The following is a 23671-nucleotide window of genomic DNA, read 5'->3' as shown; positions in this document are numbered from 1 at the left end:
ACCCACCCTTGTATCAAAGAAACAGGTATTGTGTTGAGGAATGAACAGCATCAAATTTTATCTTCAGTTCTATCTTAAACAACACAAAATGCTTCAGAAAAAAGAAATCACTATATTTCGGTATCATGATATCACTACGTAGACATTTTCATAACCTCTAATTATCTTCCTGCCCACCCCCACCCCCCGCAAGCTGTGTAGCACCAAGTTGGATAAATATATAATTAGAGAGTGTCTCAACATGTAGGCTGGCTCATGACACTTCTCTATCAGCTCCTTCTCACCTCCCCAAACTGCATTGCTATTTTATTTAATAAATCTTGGCAAATGAGTCTTAATCAAGCACATTTATTGTGGCCTCTTGGCTTCTTGGAGGATTTAGCTAGGAACCATCTCACTTTGTATCATGTGCCAGGGGTACGCATTACAGCACAGCAGGTAGGGTGTTTGTCACAGTCCGAGTGTATCTAGCAAATGAAATTGTCTTTTATATGGTCTTCTCAAATGGTTGTTGCTTTCACAATGGCCTGGTTCAGACAAAGATAAACTATAGTTCAGCATGATGTGCACACGCCTTGGGCTTCTGTCTCCTTCCTTCTGACTCCTCCTCCGGTGTGGAAAGGGGAAAAGAAGAGATTGGAAGCTTTCATTTCTCTTTTCACTTAACTGCAGTTGATTGTTTACATCCAGTCACCTGAAGCTTGAAGTGTGGTTAATCATAACTAAGGTTTAAGGAAACAAGCCAGCTTCATAAACCATGGTTTGAAATTGGCTCGGTTCAATGAACCATAGTTAAGACTAACCACAGTTTCTTATTCAAACATAACCATAAGTTTTAGTTAGTTGAAAGTGGAGGTGAAAGCTTTCAATCTTCTCACAGGTGTGCCAGAGGTGGGTGGGGGGTGGCTGATGAGCCTGAGAGTCTCATTCAAATAATGCTAAACCATATTAACACTAAACCATTCTATTTTCATGATCTGTGATGCTGAACTGAAACCTCTGAACTCCCTTCAGCCTCATATATATATATGAGAAAGACCACTTGACAACTGAGTTACAGAATCTCTCAAATGTGTTAATTGCCAATGGATACCAGCAAAACAGGGTTACGAAGCTAATCCAAAAAGAAACACCCCCCAAAAACCAAGACACAGAAGAAAACAATGGCATGGCCCTCCTTCCTTATATCAAGGGCACTACAGATAAAATTAGCAAAATCCTCCATAAACACAATATCAAAACAGCCTTTTGCGCCAACCAAAAAATAGCCAATATCCTCAGAAACCCCAAGGATAAAATCCAGTTGGAAAACCAAGGGGTCTATGAAATACCCTGCAAAGTCTGCCCAGCCACGTACATTGGACAAACAAACAGACGAATAAATGCACGTATCGCAGAACACAAGAATGCCGTCAAAAAAGAAGAAAAAACTTCCTCTCTCTTCCAACACATGAAAGAAACAGGACACGAAATTAATTTTGCAGATTCCAAATTGCTCTCTAACATGGAACATCACCACAAGAGAATAATCATGGAAGCCATCGAGATAGAGAAACACCCTCACAACATGAACAAGCGTGACGACACATCCCGCTTGCCAGACATCTGGAAATTAGCCCTCCCCACAAAAACTGACACCAGATCCAGAGGCACACAGAACGCCATCACCAATCAACCATACCAGACCCAAACCCAGACCCTCTCCACAGATAAATTACAGACACCATCCAGTAGCCAAACCATGGTGGCACCTCCGGATGCTGCACCCCCCTGCAATCCCTACACAGATCTGGCTGGCACAGGCCACAAAACCACAGCTCGCCCCTATACACGAAGCCAAGCCAGAGCACAACTAAATGTAGTACACCCATCTTCTCAGAAAAACTCTTCACAAAGTTCAAGAGGTCAAGACACAAAGGCTTTAGCAACTAATCCACACCTAATGACCCACCTAAGTGGTACTCAGGATATCACTCAAGAAATCACTCAAGATATCCCTCAAGCAATTAAGGAACAAAAGAAGAAAAGGCACACTAGCCTGGGAACTTCCTCTCTGCCCAGAACATTGGAGGCTATACACCATACCTCCTCTACAGTATTTATAGGAACTCAAACACTGAGATCCTGCTCTGTTCCAGTAACAAGAAGCCGAAAGCACCAGCCTGAAGATGACGAGTGAGACCTCGTCGAAACGTCGCCTAGACACCCCAACTTCTACACGGGAAGATACCCGAGGACACCAAAACCTGCATATATATATATATATATATTTACCACATCCAGGGATGGTTCAGAGCTGGGAGTGAGTTGAAAGAGAATCAGCTGTCTCTTCCAAGATGAAGGATTTTGACTCACCAAGTTTTCATCTCAAGGTTGCTATTTCTGGTGAATCTTTGCTGCCTTCAAGAGAAAAGACCAATGAATGAGTCAAAGTGGTCAGCAAGAATGTGTGGCTGAGACATCCTAGGACTCTTTGCTCATGTCGACAGCAGTTCTGATCTCAACTCTAGGAAAGCAGTATCCAGTGCTTCCAGGATGGGTGAAAAATGAGGCACTGGTACTCCTATCTTGATAAAAGGACCAAGGGCATCCCCACAAAATGGCTGCCATGAGAAACAAAACAAAAAAAGTGACAGTACTCCATGCTGGTGAGTGTTATCACCAAAAAAAGTACTAAAGCACTGGCAGTATCTGAATCTTAATTATATAAAATCATTGGGGCACTTCAGAAATGAGGGTGATGACAAGTCCCATATATCCTGCCAAACCACTCTCATCACAGAATGTGCACATGTATGCATATGCTTGTGTGTCCACACATGTATATGTACATACACACCAAAGAGCAACAGTACATAACATATAGCCCAGTTTATGAGGACCAGAATGACTGCAATCCTGTGCATAGTTTACTGGGAAAAGCCTCATTGAGCTCAGCGATGCGTACTTCTGACCACATTAGGTTCAGCCTGTAAAAAGCATTAAGCCTTAGCTAGCTGAAATGCAACATTTAGCTTTTAGTTTGAAATGCTAAGAAGTGTTACCATTTAAAGTGCTAGTGTGAAGTAGGAACACCATCAAAGAAAATACTAACCTCTACTTGATTATGTTCTTATCCTCTGACTTCTGTGCTAATCTGGCCCCAAAAACAACAACATGCGAAAGCCTTGTTAACACCTAATTCACTTGCGAGAGCAAGGACAGTCCATTGATTGTTTGGGCATATGACATCACTACTCCCCTGAATAAATCCTGGAGCCTTGCTCTCTCCGTCACATGTTTCCTCATCAGTTCCACCAACCCAAAGTCGCTTTTACTTGCTCTATGCCAGCTCCTCCCATTGAAGATTATCCTGTCAACCTGGATTCCTAAATGAAACCTCCATGGTCAGATGCAGTATATCTCTCAATACAGATGCTGGGAACAAGGGAGCATTTTTCCCACAAGGATAGCCCGACATTAATCCCCCCCAAAAAAACCTTCTTCAATTTCCCCTTCCCTCAAAATGTTTATTTCCCTTCAGACCCACTCACCCCCAAAGGACGAACCTCCTTCTCATTTAAATCCATCATGCCACCTCTCCTTCGATCATGATGGTTTGTGGGGCCATAAGTAAGCTATCAGGTGGTAGGAGAGGGAGCCAGGAGTGCCAACTTGAAAAAAACATGGGGGGCAGGTAAGCCCCACCCCACATAACTGATCACAAGACACACACACCATTTGAATGCCAATGCCCATCAACCGGGGGGGGGGGCAATCCCCTCAAATATTTTGTTGAGGGGACCAAAGGGACCTCAGCCCCTAAGAGTTGGCTCTTATGGAAGGAGCTATGTACATGGTAAGTCCCATCTGCTCTGAGCACACCACTAGCCCAAAGCTTATCCACCACTCTCCAAAAAGGCAAGTCTCAGAATATAAAGGTGCACAAATCAACTAGTGCTGCCCAGTCAGCAAGCCAACATGCTTCCCTCTCTCTCCCTCAAGGAAGATTAGCACAGGGCCTGTCTATGAGGTACTCCTGCCTGATTTCACAGCAAACCCTGCAAACTCAATTGGTGCAGCTCTACGAATGCACTGGCCCTGGCGAGAGCTTCAAAACTTCCTTATTAAAGCTGAAGAGAACAGAAGAGGTAGTAAGCAAGTCCTTGGAGAATACATTTATGCAGCAAAATCATGCCAGTGTATTTGACTCTGTAAACACAGGCACCTTATTTATTTATTTTGGTTTACCAGACAATCTACACAGGTTACACAGTCATTCAGGTCTACTTCCTTTCCCAATGACCCACAGTACCTAAGCCAAAATATGTGCAATTGAAATAATTGCACATTCTTGCCCTCTTCTGGCCTACCTGGTGGCAAGTCAGTAAGTCAAGTCCAAAGTTCAAAGTCCGGGGTGGGTGGGTATGCCAGTCCCCACAAGCAAAGTCCAGAGGTCAGGGAACACAATCCAGGGTCTATCCAAGTAGCCAAGTCTGAAGTCCAGCATTCAGGAAACAGTCCAGAGTCAAACCCAAAGCACAGCACCATAGAGGTCCAAGAGCATCAAGATCCATCAACATGAGCACTTAAGCAAAGCCCTTCAGCTCTGCTTCCCTTTTGTACTCTGCCTGCTGATTGCAGCATCTGGGCTTGATGAGGCATGTGACCATCACCTGTTCCAATCCTACTCCAGCTGAGGAACCACACACCTCCTCCCAGAGCTGATGAGCCTCACTTGGCCAGCTAGGGAACTGGGCTGTGGGCCCTTGCCCGCCCATTTTGGCAAACAACTTCCCCTCATATTATGCACCATTGTATATTATGAATATTATATCAATATGTTCATTTTTTTGCACACTTTTTGGTCCATGAACTGCCTCACAAATTACAGAGGATTGCAAATTTTGAAGGATGGTTGTGTGTTTCAGCTTGTGTGTTGCTTTGGACTCTGTGGATTAGGCAGGTTCACATGCAAATGCACACCAAACCTAATTACTCCCCCCCCCCCATCACAGGGGTGCCAAATTGAATAAAATATGGGGGACAGGTAAGCCTCGCCCCACATAATCGATCACAAGATGCAGCACACAAACACCATTTGAATGGCAATGCCCATCAACTTTGACAGGGCTCAGCACCCTCAAATATTTTTATTGGGAGGGGGGAAGGGACCTCGGCCCCTAGGAGTTGGCTTCTATGTCACATTAAGCAATGATTCCAGCTTATCAATATTTCCGGAAACAGTCTTCCTGTCATGGAAGGTTTTAAGAACACTGAAGGCAGAAAGTTAGACAAAAACTTTATTGTAACTCTCCAACAAGAACATAACGCGTGTGGCCCAAACACATTACATTGGTTGAATATCAAATTGTCTTTGTATCACCTCATAAATCACAAAGCTGCTTGGTGACAAGCAGGGACCCTGGGCAGTGTGGAAGCAGTTTATATCACTGCCCTTCAGGGGTGCCAACCTGAATAAATTATTGGAGGGGGGGCAATATTTCACAACCTACCATAAACCATTTTTTCCTCTAGTAATCCTTATCCTCCTGTTCAAAGGAACAGCCAAGGCAAAACCTATCAGATAATTAGGTGGCAATGGTTGCACACAGATTGTGATATTTTCTTATTTGGGGGAAGGTGGGGGGGATTGTAGGATAATTTTGAAACTGAGCAGCAGATCACAGGATACATGCTTGCTTGGCAAGTAGAAAGTTCTCTGCCATGGCATATTACACACTGTGGTTACGTGATCCCAAATAATTGCCCCAATTATGTAATTTGAGTAATTATACTAATTACATAAACAGAGAATCATTTACGAAGTTATTCCAAAATCTATGCTGGAATGACATTAAAGAAATGGATTGTTGTTGGTGGTTTTTTTTACTCCTATCTACACTGGTACAAGTCAGGAATGATGCCATTGAAAACAATGGAATTATACTAACGTTGAACTGGGGCAAAAAGGCAGCCTGTATGAATGGCATCCCCTCTTTTCCCAGAAATCTTAACCATTAAGTTAGAATTAAATATCCCATAGTGCTTTGCAGGAAAAAATGGTGTCCACTGTTGAGTAAATGCCTATGTGTAGAAAACAGTGCTGCTCTTCTAAATAGCCAATGCATGTTCGCCCCAATACAGGAAGCGTGATTCAAACAATGTACTCAGACATAAGATTCAATTGCCAGCTTTGCAGCCAGGGCACTTTGTATGTGCTTATGTCTGAAAGGTGGGGAGGTGTTGAATCTTGCAGTAGGTGCCCCCCTCCTTTGATACAATACACTTTGTCTTTCTCCTACTGAAATCTGAAATGAGGCCCCTGACCCAAAGCATTAAAAAAAGAAGAGGAGCATTGCTTCCAGGATGTGCCAGACATTTCAGACATTTCACCTCTTCGATATATTGATCTGAACCTCTCAAAAATAAAATGTCCTATGTTCAAATATTGGTTCTGGGGGAGCAAAAACAGCATGTTTCTCTCCCCCCCCCCTCCACAAGTCAAGGGCTCAGGCTCACATCAGCCATGACACCCATTCCACACTCCAGGGCATGGGGAAAAACCGCCTGCTTTAGTTTGCTTTGGCTCAGTCATCACATTTAGTTACATTCTTGTTAAAATTCTTTTTAGGAAGTCACAGCCTGACTGACGTTAATGTGAGTTTTCCCATTGATCTCATAAGGGGCAAGTATCTTTCTGGCTAGGTTGTATTGCAACAGTGCTGAAACAGAAGGCACTGAAGAAAGGAGAGGCTTCACTGGGTGTTGCTGGGAAGATTGATAATGAATCAGATACATTCCTGAACCCCACTAGCTCTGGAGCTGGGGTGGGGAATCCAGATATTGTTCAACTCCAACTCCCATCTTCTCTGGCCCATTGGACGTCCTGGCTGGGGTTAGGATGGCAGCCATATGTTTAAGATGCCACAAGACTATTTGTTGTATAAGTCTTAGGTACTGTGACACTATTTGTATGTGTTATAGATCAGCCTCTTTCAGAAGTGCAGTTGAGGGCTTTGTTTGCTCATGAAATGCCCTTAGGGCAGGGAGGAAGGAGTAGCTCTACGTTCTGCCCCTGCCCTGTGCAAGTACCAAGGCCACTCAGCCATGTGCATATAACCAGCCTTGTGCACATATTAACTGAATGCACAGAGCCCCAGCTTACACCTCTGAGAGGGGCTTGACTAGAATCAGATAGATGGCTACTTGCTTTAGATATATGGATTTTTTGAGTTGGGCAAGTGGAGACAAGTGTGAGAACTATTGGAGAAAGTAATGTACATAGGCAATTTGAGGCGTATGCCCCGCTTTAATTCCAAACTCTCTCTTTTTTTAAAAACAATCATTCACTATTGTGAATGAAATGGCTCTGGTATAGCATTCATTGTAACTCATCTGCTGAATTGCAGAGCTTGCATTTACTGACTTGGAGAAGCAGTGATATAAATGATGAAAGATAAAGAGTGTGTGCCTGGGGTGAAGTGGGGCTGATTTTTTTCTGTGATGGAGACAACAGTATCACCACTTTCCAATTCCGTCTGGTATCAAATGGAAAGTAGCTCAGGAGGGGATATGGGCGTAGCCAAGGGGGAGGCAGGGAGGGGCAGCTGCCCCCCAATAAAGATCAATAAAAATACATAGCAAACTGAGGTTCTCCCCCTCCCCCAACAAAAGGCCTGCTCTCCCTCACAAAAACCCTGGCTACACCTATGGGAAGGAGCATCACAGCTCAACAGGACAGTACATGTACATATCTCAAGTTTTATCCGTGGCACCTCTACAAACACCTGCAAAATACTCACTGCTGAAACCCTGGAGAGTAGCTGCCAGTCAGTGTAGGAATACTGAGCTAGATGGCCCAACAGCCTGAGTGTGTATAAGGCAGCTTTCCATGTTCCTACCACTACTGGGTCAATCAAAACTTTGGATAGATATTATAACTGTTCTTGTCTGTTGTGCTATCTAGTGTTGATCTAAACTAGTGAAAGAAGTGTGACCTGCCAATTTGACTTTTATTTGGCCTTTGACTCATTTTTGTGTGTGTATGTCTTCCTCTCCCTTCTGCTGCCCCTTCCTCACTTTTAAGGACCCCAAAATGTGCTGAAGCCAGTCTCCTTCTTCACCCAGTCAGGTGAAGTGCAAGTCAAGAGCAAAGAAGCCACCTAGTCCAGCCTTCTGTTTGCAACAATGGCCAGTCAGAAGTGTCTGGTAAGCTTATAAGCGGGTCATGAAGGAAGCAGCACTTTACTACTGTTTGTCCCAGCATCTCATATTTAATGAAAATCTCTAGGCCCTGAGTCTTCATGTTGACAGAAATGGACAGAGAGCATTTGAGCAAATTAAAATGCTGGCATGTCTTAGGGAGGTTTCCATGACTGCATGAGCAAGAAACCAGAGTTACTTAAGGTAGTTTCATAAAACAAAAACAATGCGCTTAAATTAAAATATAAACATTTTATGGAGCATGAGTTGGAGAATTTTCATGACTTGGCATCTCTTTGTTAATTTTTTGAATGGCTGTCACAAATGTGTGTGCAGGTAGCTCAATTCTGTTATCATTCATTGGTTGTATGCTTTGTATTGTTTTTTCAGCTGATGAAGACTATCACGAAACAGTAGTATCATTCCGGAAACGCTGTCCTTGAGACTTTTGGGACGTCTTCCGTTGAAACTTTTGAAAAACTATTGAGAAAACTTTACTTTTTAGACTTTTGAGACGTCTTCTGTTGAAACCTTTGAATAACCATTGTGAGACTGACCTTTGACGCCTATCTTGAACACATGGCTTGACGTTCTGCGCCACTAGTCTCTAATAGGTTTCTTTCTACTTTTTCAATGATATCATTATTCTGTTATATATGCTTGAACAGTTATTAGCCTACGTGTTGTGTCTATATTTCTGTGACTGGTTCTCATTGCAACACAGGGGTTTGTTTTTAATAGAAATGGGAGGCAGCACAATTCCGACCTCCCCAACCCCCCATGTACAGAGGAGCAGAGGACATCAGTGTGGAGGGCACAGTAGCAGAGGAGAAGGAAGGAAAGGGGAAAAAAGGATTTCCCATGGAAAAAAACTCTGCTGGGAACTCAACAACATATAAGAGCATAAGAAGAGCTGTGAATCAGGCCAATAGCCCGTCTAGACCAGCATCCTACTCTCACAGTGGATAAACAGATGCATGCAATAAACAGGATTTGAACAGAACAGCAACTCTCCCCTCCTGTTGTTTTCAGCAACTGGTATTCAGAAGCATTGCTGCCTCCAGCTGTGGAGCCAGAGCATAGCCATCAAAGCTAGTAGGCATTGATAGCCCTCTCCTCTGTGAATTTGTCCAATCCCCTTTTAAAGCCGTCTAGGTCAGTGGCCATCACTGCATCCTGTAGCAGCAACTTCTGTCGTTTAACAATGTGATCCATGAAGAAGTACTTTCTTTTATGTGTCCTGATTTTTCCAGCATTCAGCTTCGTTCTAGTGTTATGAGAGAGGGAGAAAAAATTATCTCTAGCCACTTTCTCCAAACCATGCATCCTTTGATGAATTTCAATCACAGGCTTCCTCAACCTCGGCCCTCCAGATGTTTTGAGACTACAATTCCCATCGTCCCTGACCACTGGTCCTGCTAGCTAGGGATCATGGGAGTTGTGGGCCAAAAACATCTGGAGGGCCGAGTTTGAGGAAGCCTGCTCTATCATGCCACCTCTTAATTATCCCTTTCCTAATGATCCCTAGCATGGAATTTGAATTTATTTATTTTTCACAGCTGCTGTACACTGTTTCAACATCTGCATTGAGCTATTTACTATGACTCCAAGGTCTTGTTCTGGGTCCCTCACCACCATTTCAGACCCCTTGAACATATATGTGAAATTCAAACTTTTTTTGTCCTCTTTGTGTCCTTAACACTACATAATTGCCTGTGAAAAGCTGAAGTATCATCTTCTTAAGTTAGAATTCCACCCCTGGTTAACATTGTTGTGCAAGGTCTCAAATCTGAATGTGTGGGCACATCCTATCCCTTGCACATATTCATGTACATTCATGCACATGAACACTAAGGCATCTTGTGGTGCTCTACCTGGCATTTCACACACTGCAGCTGCCAATGTATATTTTGAATGGTTGCTAATGCACTGTAGGACCTGTAAGTTTTCTGCTATATTGTCATGAATTGGCCAGATGCAGAGGAGTGGTGGGAGGCAGACCTGCCTTAACTCAATAGCTGCCTGCACTAAAAGAGAGTCAGTGTGGTCTAGTGGTCTGAGTATCGGACTAAGACCCAAGAGACCAGGGTTCAAATCCCCACTCAGCCGTCATGAAGCTCACTGGGTCAATTTGGGCCTGTCACTGTCCCTCAGCCTAGCCTACCTCACAGGATTGTTGTGGGGATTAAATGAGATGGGGAGAACCATGTGACCACCTTGAGCTCTTTGGGGGAAAGGAGGCTATAAGTGCAATAGATAAATGGAAATGCAAATTAAAGGCGGTGGTGCCATCAGGGCAAGATTTGTGGGTTAGAAATCCACTCAGCAAAATAAGCAGAAGGGCCCCAAACACAGCAGTGCCTATTTTGAAGTAAGCAAAGTACTATTTCTGACCATCTAAAAATGGGGAGAGGATCCCAAGATAATTAAGTCCAGAGCCTAAAATGGCCTAACTGCACCACTGAGGCCCTGATGGCGCAAACAGTGATATTTAACAATACCATGTACAGTAATAAAACTGCCAGCACATTTGCAAAGCTGAGGAGGATCTGGGATAGTTTCAAATTGGATGGGGGACCACATGTTGAGATAGGAGAATTGGACTAGATGACCCTCAAGTTCTATTATTTTATTATTCTACTGGCCTAAGTAGATGGGACAACGGAGATCTCTCACTGAACTTCCTATCTCTTTACATTTTAGGAAACAGCTGTTTGGTGGGGTCAAGGAAAGCAGATTCAGATCAGGACCATGACTCCAGGGAATAGCTTACCCCTTATTTCCCCAATGAAACTTCCCTACCTCAAGGCTGCTCTTTGTCCCACCAGGAGAAACTCTCATATACTTAGACAAAGTGGGGAAGCAATTTTCATTGGGAAAATATCACTGGAGGGAAGGAATACCTGCCCCCCCGCCCCCGTTTTGTGATCCCATATACAAATTGAGGGTTTGACTTATGTGGCTGTTTCCTAAACTGTAAAGAACTGAGAGATCCAGATTAAGAGTCCCTATTACCTTGTCCAGTTAGGCCCTAATTCTGCATAGCACCAACAGAATTACCTACGCTGCATCACAGTCAGTTGTTATAATGCAAAACAGGAAACAACTGCAAGATTACACTCTGTTCTGAAGGCCAGACTTCCATGGCTATTGGTATAGTCTGAGGAGAAGCCAAGCGGTTCCACTATCTACACTGTGCAGTGCAGACAGAAACAGAGGTCGCATTTTGCTCGGTGATCAAGCCCTAAGTAATAGCATTCATGTGACTAAGGAGAAAACCCCCAATGCCCTGCATTGGATTGCACCATAGCTAGTACAGTACTAGTCTGGAAATGGACACTATACCCTTCAGCTCTCCCTCTCTCTGTAAGACATGACATGTCTGAACAAATCCTAGCTGCTGTCTCAAGGCTACAAATTGCATAGGCCACTGATTTTCCAGGGGACCCCAGGCTTGACCTGAATGTGTTCAGGACTAACTCAGGAAGAATAACTGCAATATCACACAACCACCCCTAGAAGACAGTGTGTCAGTCTTACCAACCTTGAGTTGCATCGTGGCAGGAGTCTTGGGTGGCCTTGTGTCCCACTTAACAGAATGCCAGCTGGTCCAAGTCAAGCTTCATGATGAAGAACTGTAAGAAGAGGCGAGCAGATACCCTAAGGCTGCCCATCAGCAGCTGGGCATCAGACTAGGTAGGCATAAAGGTAACCTGGACACAGCCTTCCCTGCTATGGTGACATGTGCTGCATTTCTGCTTAAATTAGCATAATTATTTCTACATTTGCAGCTATTGAATTTGGAATTTTTTTTGCAAATCTGGGTGGTGGCGATGGTTGTTTTGTCCTCTTTTGAGGGGGGATTCATTTCTTCTTTTTCACCTGTAAGTGACCACCCTAGTCAGGTCACCAAGCATTCACTTAGGCTACACAAGGTGATTGGGAGACCAGCATGCTGAGCTACTGACTGTGCTTTCTAAAACTACACACATACCATCCCCTGCAGAGATCCTGTGGGTGACACTCATCCCACAGCAAACAAGCCAAGGTGGAATACATTCCCTTTACATAACCAGCTTGAAAACCACCAGCCCAGCTCATATGGGCTATTCCACCCCCTGCAGAAAAAAAGGAAGGCCATTGTCTTGGTACAAGATGATTTCTAGGAAGATTCTGAAAGGGAGGGTGAGAGCAAAAAAGCAAACTCCTTCCCAGTTAATCTTGGCCCTCGGCTGTGTCCCACCTGCCCCCAGATTGTGTGTGCCTAACCTTAATCATGTGTGGAATTGAACGAGGCTTGCACCTGCACTCCTTGGCTTATCCAACAAACGGTTACGCATGCGTGGTCCCATTCAGTGGCATGTAAGCACCTTCAGCGATGAGGCTTTGGTCCTCTCCAGCTTTGGATATACTTTGTAACAAAGGGGTTTCTGAAACAGTCCAGGAAAACTGCAGCCCTCAAACTTTTTTTTCTCTCTCGCTCCATTTTATTTACTTAAACTGTACACAAATGTAAAATACTCTGACAGCAAAATCTAAGTGAAAGTTGTTTTGTATTTAAATTATTATGGAACAGAACCTATAAGGGACTTTATTAAATAAACAACAACTGGGGTTTTCTTTCTTTCTTTCTTCTTCTTCTTTTTTAAAGGATGCACATCTCGTCTGCTATGTGTTGTTGGTATAGAAAAGACACTGACCCAAATGTCACAGAATCAATTTTGTACCCTGAAAAAAAATTGGTAGGCCTCACAGCAGAGTATTCAGTATCATTACATGATATATAGATATATGATGACCTTGCCATCTGATAAAAATTACAATTAATATGTTGGCCTCTTTGGTTCCAAAATCTTATGTATAATACATTTCACTGTGTTCATCATCATCATCATCATCATCATCATTATTATTGCTGCTATAAAAATAACCTTTTTTCTTCTTCTTCAAATGGCAGTTTTCTCTTGACTAAGTCGTGCAACTACATCAGTGCAAACATGAAAAGCAATCATTCGCTTTTAAAAAAAAGAAGCAAAAGATTTAATTTCAAGTATAAAAAAAATATTAAAAAGTCATCTCATTTCAGTCCAGTTTCGTCTAGTACGGGTCAACACTTTTTTAAAAATTGCATAGCTCATGCGGCACTTGTTTTTAACCTAGAGATAAGTGAGCAAAGAGAAGTGCGCCATCAAGTCCCAACCATTCAAGGCATTGAAATCTGCAAGTGCTATAATAATGTGCATTCAAGCAGTTTGTGAGTGCTATGCTGTAGCATGGGGGGGTGGGGTTTGAGCTCTGCAGCCATCCTTGACATATTCTGGGAAGGGGTTTTTTTTAATTAAAAAAACCCTCTCCCCACTCTTGTCCCCCCCCCCATCCGTAAGTCTTCTTCAATGTTCCTCAACCGTTACAAAACGCCTTGCATTTCCACACCCGCATACACTCCCTCAAAATGTATCCACTGTGTGGCTATAATTCATCACCACCACCATCCGTTTCCTCTTCTCCCTGTTACTCCTCCCCAGCCGCTCCAAGCCTGCTCTCGCTGATTCCCCTGACGCGGGACACAAGCTGCAACTTTTGATGTCGCCGATGTTCTGAGAAGGTGAAGACTGTTGAGATGAATAGCGAACAAAAAATGGGGACAGGATGGACCCAAGCCCTTTTTGAGATGATGCGGCCAGGATACCGATCCCACATGGGGTGAGGATGGGAGTATCTCATAGCCCGTTAAAAGCATGAAATCATGCCAACATACCATTCAGAAGAATACAGCAACTGTGATTATATTAAGCTCATGGTACTTGCTTAAGTATATTTCTCTCGTAGCAATATTCTACTCTGGAAGTGCTATAGGCCATTTGTGATTTCTTTAAAAATATATATATATACACATTATGTTTAACCTCAATAGGAAGGGCTCATCATGCTGTAAATCAGGTAGCCTGCTACTCCTTCCCTTTTTTTTTTAGACCTTAGAGGTGAAGGTTGGTCGTTTGGTCACTTAAATACCTGCGTATGCGAATATATTAGACTGTTTTCTCTTTTTGTGCTTCCCTGTGGTTTCATTCTAAACACATGCCTGGCTGGCTGACAGATGAAATGGCTATTGGCCCACTGTATTGTTTTTTAATCACTGGCAGACATTTAACTCCCTTTCCTTTCTTTGTTTAAACTTGCTTCTGTCCTCCAATCTGCATCATGCAACCGTGTGTGTTTGTGTGTATCGCGCTCTCTCTCTCTCTGTGTGTGTGTGCTTTGTGTCCTTGGGTGTGTGGGTGGGATTAAGGTACTTCATAGCATTAGTCTATAAGTGGTAGCATAGTTTAGTGTCCAAGAACCACGAACTGCCACGGCCCTGACAACAGAGTGAAACAATACACATATCTTTGCTGCTGTTGTAATCTCTGCTCCTTGCTGCTGTTGCCTCTCTGCGGTGATTTTTTATATATATATAAAACATCCATGCCTGGAAGAATATTCAGCAAAAACCACCCTTCTAATTCCATTTCTGTATGGGAATGTCCTAGACCTCCTGTCCCTTGTCAAACACACCCCTTCCCCAAATCAGGCGCAACCACATTCTTCCACAATCATATTGGGAACGTCCCTCTTCACGATGTTGTATTCGTCATCAAAGTACAGCATGGATATCGAGCTAAGTTTGGTCGGGATGCAACAGGAGTTCACAGTGCCTGGGTTCAGCCCTCGCATGCGGTACTGATTCACCACTGCGGTGTGAAAAGAGGAAGCTGAGCCCGGGACACCAGCCAAATAGGCCGGGCAGCTCCCTTCACAGTAATTCCCATTGTAACCATGTGGCGCTATGATCCAGTCATTCCATCCAATGAGTCTAAAGTCAATGAAAAACTGTTGCCTGCAACATAAATTGGTCCTGCCATCACACTCCAGGCCTCTTTTCCGGATTCTGTGCTTGTTGTCAGCCAAGCGGGCTTGCACCACTAAAAAAGGCCGGTGAGACTCGTCCCCGGGGTCCACATAAATTGGCAGCACTGAATACTCTTCGCAGCCTTCGCACTGAACATCCAAGTTCAGTCTTCTTTCCCCTTTCTCAAACAGAGCCTGGATTGGTTCTGTCATGGGAAATGTGTGCCAGCCACTTCTTTTGAGATCAACTTTCTTTTCAACCACATTCCACTTGCTGCTAGTGTCCGGGTCTTGGAAATACACTTTGACTCTTACTTTCCGCCGGCTGCCTTTCTCCAAGACATATGGAAGCAGCTTCAAGTAAAGCCACAGGTTGGCTTGAACCACAAACAAGTTCCGATTCCCTTCGTTGGAAATGAAGAAATAGAGGCGCACTCGAGAGGAAGCCAGGTCATCTAAGATGCAAGGGGGAAGAAATGCCGTTAAGTTCAGAAAGGTGTGCTGCTTTGCTTTGTTTTTAAAGGAAATATCCGCAGCAAATTACTAAATGCCCAGAAAGGTAATAATAATGTAGATAAATAAAATGACCAAAGGTAAATGGATAAGTGTAAATTGCAAAGTGAGCTTGGCGGCTGAGTCAGTATTTATAAACCCATTGCTGAGTGAGTTCCCAGAGAGAAACTAATCAGGCTATAGGTGAAAAAAATACCAGATCCTTAGAAATCAGCAATTAAGGTCAGAGAGATTGAGAGCCATGAAAGGAACTCTGTGAGCACCTGGATAAGTACTAATTAATGGCGTTTTTTAAAGTGTTGGCCTGGCAATGGCAGCCTTCGTGTATAATTTTCCCAGAAAGCACAGGTTGCTAACAATCAGAGAACATTTTGCAGAAAAAGGATTTGGTTACAGTTTAGATGTGCTGTAATCTCACCCAGCAGCCCCATGATCCTTGGGAAATAAAGGCTCTTTACTAGTCCAGTTAACTAAGGCCACCTTCTTAGGTAAAGGTAAAGGGACCCCTGACCATTAGGTCCAGTCATGACTGACTCTGGGGTTGCGGCGCTCATCTCGCTTTAATGGCTGAGGGAGCCGGCGTACAGCTTCTGAGTCATGTGGCCAGCATGACTAAGCCACTTCTGGCGAACCAGAGCAGCACACAGAAAGACCGTTTACCCTCCCGCCAGAGCGGTACCTATTTATCTAATTGCACTTTGACGTGCTTTCGAACTGCTAGGTTGGCAGGAGCAGGGACCGAGCAACGGGAGCTCACCCCATCATGGGGATTCGAACCGCCGACCTTCTGATTAGCAAGTCCTAAGCTCTGTGGTTTAACCCACAGTGCTACCCGCATCCCACTAGGCCACCTTCTTTAAAGGTAAAGGTACCCCTGCCCGTACGGGCCAGTCTTGACAGACTCTAGGGTTGTGCGCCCATCTCACTCAAGAGGCCGGGGGCCAGCGCTGTCCGGAGACACTTCCGGGTCACGTGGCCAGCGTGACAAGCTGCATCTGGCGAGCCAGAGCAGCACACGGAACGCCGTTTACCTTCCCGCTAGTAAGCGGTCCCTATTTATCTACTTGCACTTAGGGGTGCTTTTGAACTGCTAGGTTGGCAGGCGCTGGGACCGAACAACAGGAGCGCACCCCGCCGCGGGGATTCGAACCACCGACGTTTCGATCGGCGAGCCCTAGGCGCTGAGGCTTTTACCCACAGCGCCACCCACGTCCAGGCCACCTTCTTACTGAAGTATAAATCAGTGTCTATCTGGACTGCCCCGTACTGAACTGCAGGTGGAGATATGCTATACCATACAAACATACTTCATGAACATACATAACTAGGTGTCAGGGGACAGGTTCTAGGCACCCACCACCAGCTAGCAGCAGCCAGAAAGTTGACATGCAATGCCATCCATGGACTGGCAGGCAAGTGGGCGCTGCCTGAGGGAAGATAGAGGCTATTGGTGCAGTGCCCCATTCAACTAATGGTTCAGCCTCTACTGCTCCTGGAAAAGTTAATGGTGTGTGTGTGTGTGTGTGTGTGTGTGTGTGTGTGTGTGTGTGTGTGTGTTTACCACAGGTACCAAGTGTACACCCCAAGCATAAAGACTTACTACAAATCCCACTAATATTGCTCAGTGAGCTAAGCAATGCTGACTTGTGCCTGGTATCTCTTCATGGAAGAAATAGCTCAGTCAGTAGAGCATGAGACTCTTAATCTCAGGGTTGTGGGTTCAAGCCCCACATGGGGTGAAATATTCCTGCATTGCAAGGAGTTGGACTAGATGACACTCATGGTCCCTGCCAACTCTACAATTCTATGAAAAGCCAAAAAACAAATGCTACAGCATTTGGTTGCTACCTTCTCATTTGTACTTTTATTTTTTATAATATGAACAATAAATGGGAGGAGCTGTCAAACATGTCACTGACATCTCTTAACCTAAACCTTTCTGACCCCTGTGGTTAAAATCCTATGCACACTTACCTAGGAAAGTGCCATTGAACTCAGCAGGACTGATTTCTAAATAGGCATGCACAGGATTGGTCCAATCATGGCTTCACCCAATATTCTTCATTCAATTCCATTTCATCCAGTATACCAGAAATAGAAACCTCAACACTGCCATTGTCATCTAGAACTACTGAATCCTTGTTACAGTGCCATTTAAATCTGGTCCAAAAGGGAAGGCACAATTAGCTGGGTGGTTGAACTTTGCGTACAGAAGATCTCAGGTCCAGTCCTCAGCATCTCCAGGTGGGGCTGGGAATGTCCCCTGCATGAAGCTCTAGACCAGTGTTTCCCAACCTTGTGCCTCCAGCTGTTTTTGGCCTACAATTCCCATCATCCCTTGCCACTGGTCTTGCTAGTCAGGGATGATGGGAGTTGTAGGCCAAAAACATCTGGAGGCACAAGGTTGGGAAACACTGCTCTAGACAGCCACTGCCAGTATCAACAATAGTGAGTTAATAGTCTGACTCAGTATAAGGCAGCTTCAGCTGCTCCTAATCATTGAGTTCTTGTGATCTTCTCATAGTACTTTATCATTTCAAATGAGCATGTATTCTTATCATGTGCTTTCTGGGACCCTGGCAGAAAGAACACCTTGTACACCATATGAATTATTGTATGTATCTCAGCGCCACACCACTAGGCTTCCTACACCCTATAGCAGGGATAGGGAACTAGTGACCTTTCAGGTGCTGTTGGACTCTAACTCCCATCTTCTCAGACTCCTGGCCATGCTGGCTGGAGCAGCTGGGAGTTGGAGCTGAACAGCCTCTGGAAAGCCACCTTCCTTGTCCTCTAGGCATCCAAAGCGTAGCTCTTGACCTGCCTGCAGCTTGGAAATTTGTACATATAGTAAGCAAGTAATGGACAAGCAAAACACACAAGCCAAGTATTTTTGATGGTGATAAAGAGAAAGTAATAAATGAAGTGAAAGAGGGAGAAAGAGAAAGAGAACTAATAGGTTTAATAGAGCCATCCACCATCCACCTATCTATTCTTGCAGCACGTCTCTTCATCCATTCAGCTATCCCCTCCCCTGAACCTGCAGCTCTTACAGCGGTTTTTGGACTTTCTACCTTAATAGAACCTTTCCCATGTCACGTGGTCTGCTGAAAAGATTCCTGGCTATCTGCCATAGATTCCTAGCACGTGGAAATGAATTTAGGGGCACATGCCTTGCGCAAACTCAGCTCGTGTGGGCACAATTAGGGATGGGGAATCAGTGGCCCTCCTGATGCTGTTTGATACCAACTCTCATCAGATGGGCCATAAAGGATGGAACTTCTGGACCAGCTAAGTTTTCCCAGCCCAGCCCTAGACAAACTGAGAGTGTAGCTTAAAACACTGTGGCTGCATTCTGTGAGGAATGAAAGCTTGTTCACCACTGCTGAACTTCACTGATAAGTTTCCAATGAACCCTCAAGTTATACCGTAAAACAGTTTGAAAATGACAATCTGTTGTATGCATTGGTGGAGAAGCTTAGAGGTAGACAGAGAGAAACTAAAGCATTCTGGTAGACTAGCTAACAAGCTGTAGTACCTAACCGAAGAAGCATACATTAAAAAGAAAATCTACACTTCTGTAGTTAGGGATACCAAAGGAGATATGGTATAGGGTAGGTTACTGAGCAAGAGCATCTTGCTCAAGTTGATAGGATGGGTGGATAAAGAAGATGGAGAGCAGATACTTATGGCATTTTAGATAGATGAGTGATAATCAGCCTGAGAATGATGAAATGACTGTTTCAGAACCAAGCTTAGATTGACTAAACCAGGAATGGTGGATGGATGGAGGCAATGCTATAAAGACTAGATTACCATTAAAGAACCATGGAGAGGCATAGTACCAAAAGTAGCAAAATGGATGTTACAAGAAACTGAGATTAAGTTGAACAGATATTGCTGATGAATGGGTCATATGTGGCAATTATAGTGCATGGAAAAATACGACAGGGCTGACTGTTTTGTGGGAAATAAATAAATAGGCTGGTTCAGTACCAATTCACTACTATGCATGGTTTGAAAGTGTGTGTGAATGGATGAGTATGGAATAAGGAAATAGAAAACAATAAAGAGGTATGTGATAGGTTTAAGGATAGAGGGGTGCATATAAAACTCAACATGATATATAGTGGATGGATGGATGGATGGGATCACCAAGTGGGTACTGTATGCAAGATCATAAAATTTAGAATACATGGAGAGTGTAGGTCAACCAAGGGGATTAGATGACATGGGTTGGACAGGTATGTGCAGCAGAGGATTTGAATGGCAAGGAGGAAGAAAAGAATATACCTGAAGTTGAATGAGATGAGGAAGGAGATGACTGAATGAGTGGGATGTTAGTAGAAAGGTAAATAGGTGGGTGTACTGAACAGGCATATAAAGTGATGCCTATGTGTGACAGGTACCTGACTGGTATTGAAAGTGAGCATAGGAGATGAATCCACGGGTGAGTTAGGAGGATGGATGGATGCAAAAAGGTATGAGGGTGGATTACTGGACGAAGAGAAGAAGTCACACAATGTTAGGGATGGAAGGGTAACTATCCCGTAGGACACTAGAAAATGGAGCGTGTGGATAAGGAACAGATAAGGAGGTGGAAAAGAAGAGATGGGTGGCATGAGAAATAGTAAATGGGTCGTGGGAAGGATATACCCATGTGAGTATAGGAGAGGTGCCTGAGAGTACCCTACATGGATGTATAAGTCTGGGGAAGGAAAGGCTCTTCTTAGCTGGATGGGTGAATGAGCTGGCACAGTAGATGTGCTGGAATAAGGACCAGTAAAGTGAAGGAGAGCACAGAGTGAAGCAGCTAATGCAGATGAATAAACAAGGTAAGTGAGAGGGATGTGCCCCTGGACTAGAAGGGTGCTGTACACGTCAAAGAGACAATGACTAGATCTGCATGACAAGCTAACAAATGAAGGGATGAAGGCAAGAATGAGATTTACATAAAAACCAGTGAGGCAGGAATCCGGCCTGCAGGGCAAATAAATTAATGGGGTGCTAGTGAGCTAACAAAGCAGAGACATCACCTTGCCAACAAAGGTCCGTATAGTTAAAGCTATGGTTTTCCCAGTACTGATGTATGGAAGTGAGAACTGGACCATAAAGAAGGCTGATCGCCAAAGAATTGATGCTTTTGAATTATGGTGCTGGAGGAGACTCTTGAGAGTCCCATGGACTGCAAGAAGATCAAACCTATCCATTCTGAAGGAAATCAGCCCTGAGTGCTCACTGGAAGGACAGATCGTGAAGCTGAGGCTCCAATACTTTGGCCACCTCATGAGAAGAGAAGATTCCCTGGAAAAGACCCTGATGTTGGGAAAGATGGAGGGCACAAGGAGAAGGGGACGACAGAGGACGAGATGGCTGGACATCTTGAAGCTGGTTGGTTCTTGAACATGAGTTTGACCAAGCTGCGGGAGGCAGTGGAAGACAGGAGTGCCTGGCGTGCTCTGGTCCATGGGGTCATGAAGCGTCAGACACGACTAAACAACAAGAAGTGAGCTAACAGAAAGTAATCGGCAAAAGAAGGAAAACGGATAGCATAACACAGATAGATTGGGCGGGTAGACAGTGCTGGATTGGACAAACTGCGTCCAAAACAGAAATGTTTAACTTCAAGGTTGCAAGGTGCGGGGCGGGGACATGCGCCTGGGTGGGAGGCCGAGAAGGGTTTGCTGGAGGTCGAGAAACTGCTGGGGGTGGAAGACTGGATGCTTAGGGCATACAGACCGAGGAGGGTAGGTGATGGGTGCGGAGGGCAAAGAGGTCAAAGCGGGCTAGGTCGACGCGCGGGCGGCCCACCTGTCTCGGCGAAGCTGATGATCTCGGAGAGCTGCTCGTGCGCCGCGGGGCCGCCGCTGGCCTGGCCGTCCAGGCTGGGGATCTCGACGCGGCCGTCGTCGCGCACCTTGCCGGCGTGCAGCTTGCGCAGCGCCGTGACCATGGCCGCCTTGGGCACGGCGTGGGTGATGTTGGGCCGCTCTCGCATCTGCAGGCGGCTCAGGATGTGCCGCTTGACGGCCTCCAGGAAATCGCCGTCCACGGCCCCGCGCTCCTCGGGAGGCCGCCGGAAGCCGCACGAGGTGCAAGTGTCCTGCTGCGGGGCGGCTCCGGGAGGGGTCGGCGAGGCACCGGCGCCCAGCACCAGCCAGCAGGCGGCCAGCAGCAGGAGCAGCAGCAGCGCGGCCAGGGCCCCCCTCCGAGCCGCCCCGTCCATGCCGAGCTCCAGGCAGGTCCGGCGCGGCGATGCGAGCCGGCGAGCGCCCGAGAGGGGTGCGCGGCGCTCAAGGGGGCGCTATGTTGGGGAGGACGGGGGGAGGCCGGCGAGCCGGATCCGGGCGTCCCCCTCGGCTGGCCAGCCAGGGAGCAGGTCGGCGGGAGGCAAGGCGGCAAGTTGGGAGCCGGTCCGCCGAGAGCGGCAGGGCGGGGGGCGGGCGGAGAGGGTGCGATCCCGGAGAGCCCGAGTCCCCCGGCGGCCTCCCGGCGGTCAGTTGCCAGCGGGCATCTCCGAAGCCGACAGCTCCTGCTTCATGGTTTCAGTTTGTTCGCCTCCAGCTCGCGCAGAGTCCAGCCAAAAAGGAAAAAGAGGGGTGGGGGGAGTGCGGACACCGGGGGTGGGTGGGGAGGAGGGCGATCTTTTTTAGTCCAGAGTCATCGGAAGGCCAGAGGGGAGGGGGAGGGGTGGCGCGGAGGATCAACTGGGCAGCTTGAGAGAGTCAATCCAATTTATCGCGGCGAGCTGGGCGCACTCCCGGCAGCGGTGCCTCCCTCTGTCCCTTTGCCACAAGGCGGGGGGGGGGGGGGAGAGAAGGGGAAGCGAGCCAACTCCCGTCCGCGCGAAGCGAGCGGTCCCTCGTTGCGCTCCGCGGCTGCGTCTCCTTCGGCGCGGGGAGCGCGCGCCCTCCCTAGCTCGCTCGCTCGCTCTCCCTTCCGCGCCCGCCGCCGCAGCCTCGGTTCGCCCGCCTCTGGCAAAGCGAAGTTAACCTGAAAGCCAAGAGCGGGCAGCGCGCAGGAGGAGGAGGAGGGGAGGGGAAGGCGGCGGCGCGCGCGGGGTGGGGGGGACACTCAGTCCGATCCACAAAGGCGGCTACTCCCTCTCCCCCACACTTTCCCCTCTTTTGCGGGAGGGGGGTCAAGTTGGGGCTCCAGCCCAGCCGATGGGGGCCCTTTCTGGAGATCCCGCGATCATGCAGCTGTCCACATTAAAACAGTTAAATAAAAATAAAAAAAATACAAGTAGTAATAGTAGTAGTAGTAGTGTTTAAAGCCCCGGAAGAAAGCGGGCAAGAAAAGCTCCAGAAGCGACTGCAAATCGAAGGCAGCAGGTCCTGCTTCAAAGTAGCCGTCCGTTCAGGCTTTCCTTCGCATTCAGCAAATCCCGCCCTTCTTGTTATTTGGCACTGGGCTTCTCGTGAGTAAAAAGGCAGACCCACCGCGCTGCCTTCCTGCCGCGGTTGATCTTTGCCTGTGCCTTCTTGTGTTTTATTCTCTCTCTCTCTCCAGCTCCTGAACCTGACGTTCCGCCTCCGATCGCCAAGTGGAAGGTCTCGGTTGGAGAAGCGCCTTGTTCTTCCTCGCTTATCTGCCTCTAATCTCCTGGCGACGGGTTTAACCCCCCCCCCTTCTTTCTTTTTCTTTTCTTTTCTTTCTTTCTTTTTGACCTGCCAAATCACAACATTGGGCCACTTTTCTACAGAAACTTTTATACAGAAGTTAAAACCACGTGGGATCTCCAACCTATAACAGACTAGGCGCCACAGGCTCTGCACTGTCGAGATTAAGCATTTTCGCCTGCAGGCTTCTGCAGCAGCAACTTCCTGATGTGGAAATATTAACTATGCTTGTTCCTTTAACTACGCCCCCACCCACCCCGCGACAGCCATTCAATACCGAGAGGGAGAGAAGGATATTACGTGGAACACTCATTTGTCCAACACTCATTGCCAGCGAAAAGGAGGAATCCGGATAAAGTTAGCAGCAGCGCAATTAAACTAATTAGCCGGTGAATGGCGCGGTGGTTGAGAGCATGAGCTGCGATGTCTCTGGCTGAAACTCCAGCTCAGTTGAAGCGAGGTGG

At 46.1% G+C, this 23671-nt stretch overlaps 1 protein-coding gene across 1 annotated transcript; it reads right to left on the bottom strand.

The window, feature by feature from the left end:
- Positions 1-12816: 12816 nt before the first annotated feature.
- INHBB (inhibin subunit beta B) lies at positions 12817-23359 on the bottom strand. The gene is made up of 2 exons (XM_028742924.2): positions 21397-23359; positions 12817-15527 (listed from the first exon to the last, which is right to left on the bottom strand). The coding sequence occupies exons 1-2, from the start codon at positions 21809-21811 to the stop codon at positions 14752-14754; spliced, it is 1191 nt and encodes a 396-aa protein (XP_028598757.1). The 5' UTR covers positions 21812-23359; the 3' UTR covers positions 12817-14751.
- Between the last annotated feature and the right edge of the window lie 312 nt (positions 23360-23671).

The sequence above is a fragment of the Podarcis muralis genome, chromosome 1, assembly GCF_964188315.1.
Source record: "Podarcis muralis chromosome 1, rPodMur119.hap1.1, whole genome shotgun sequence".
NCBI classification, from domain to species: Eukaryota; Metazoa; Chordata; class Lepidosauria; order Squamata; family Lacertidae; genus Podarcis; species Podarcis muralis.
The sequence above is the reverse complement of the archived record's forward strand: the minus strand, read 5'-3'. Positions and strand labels throughout refer to the sequence as shown.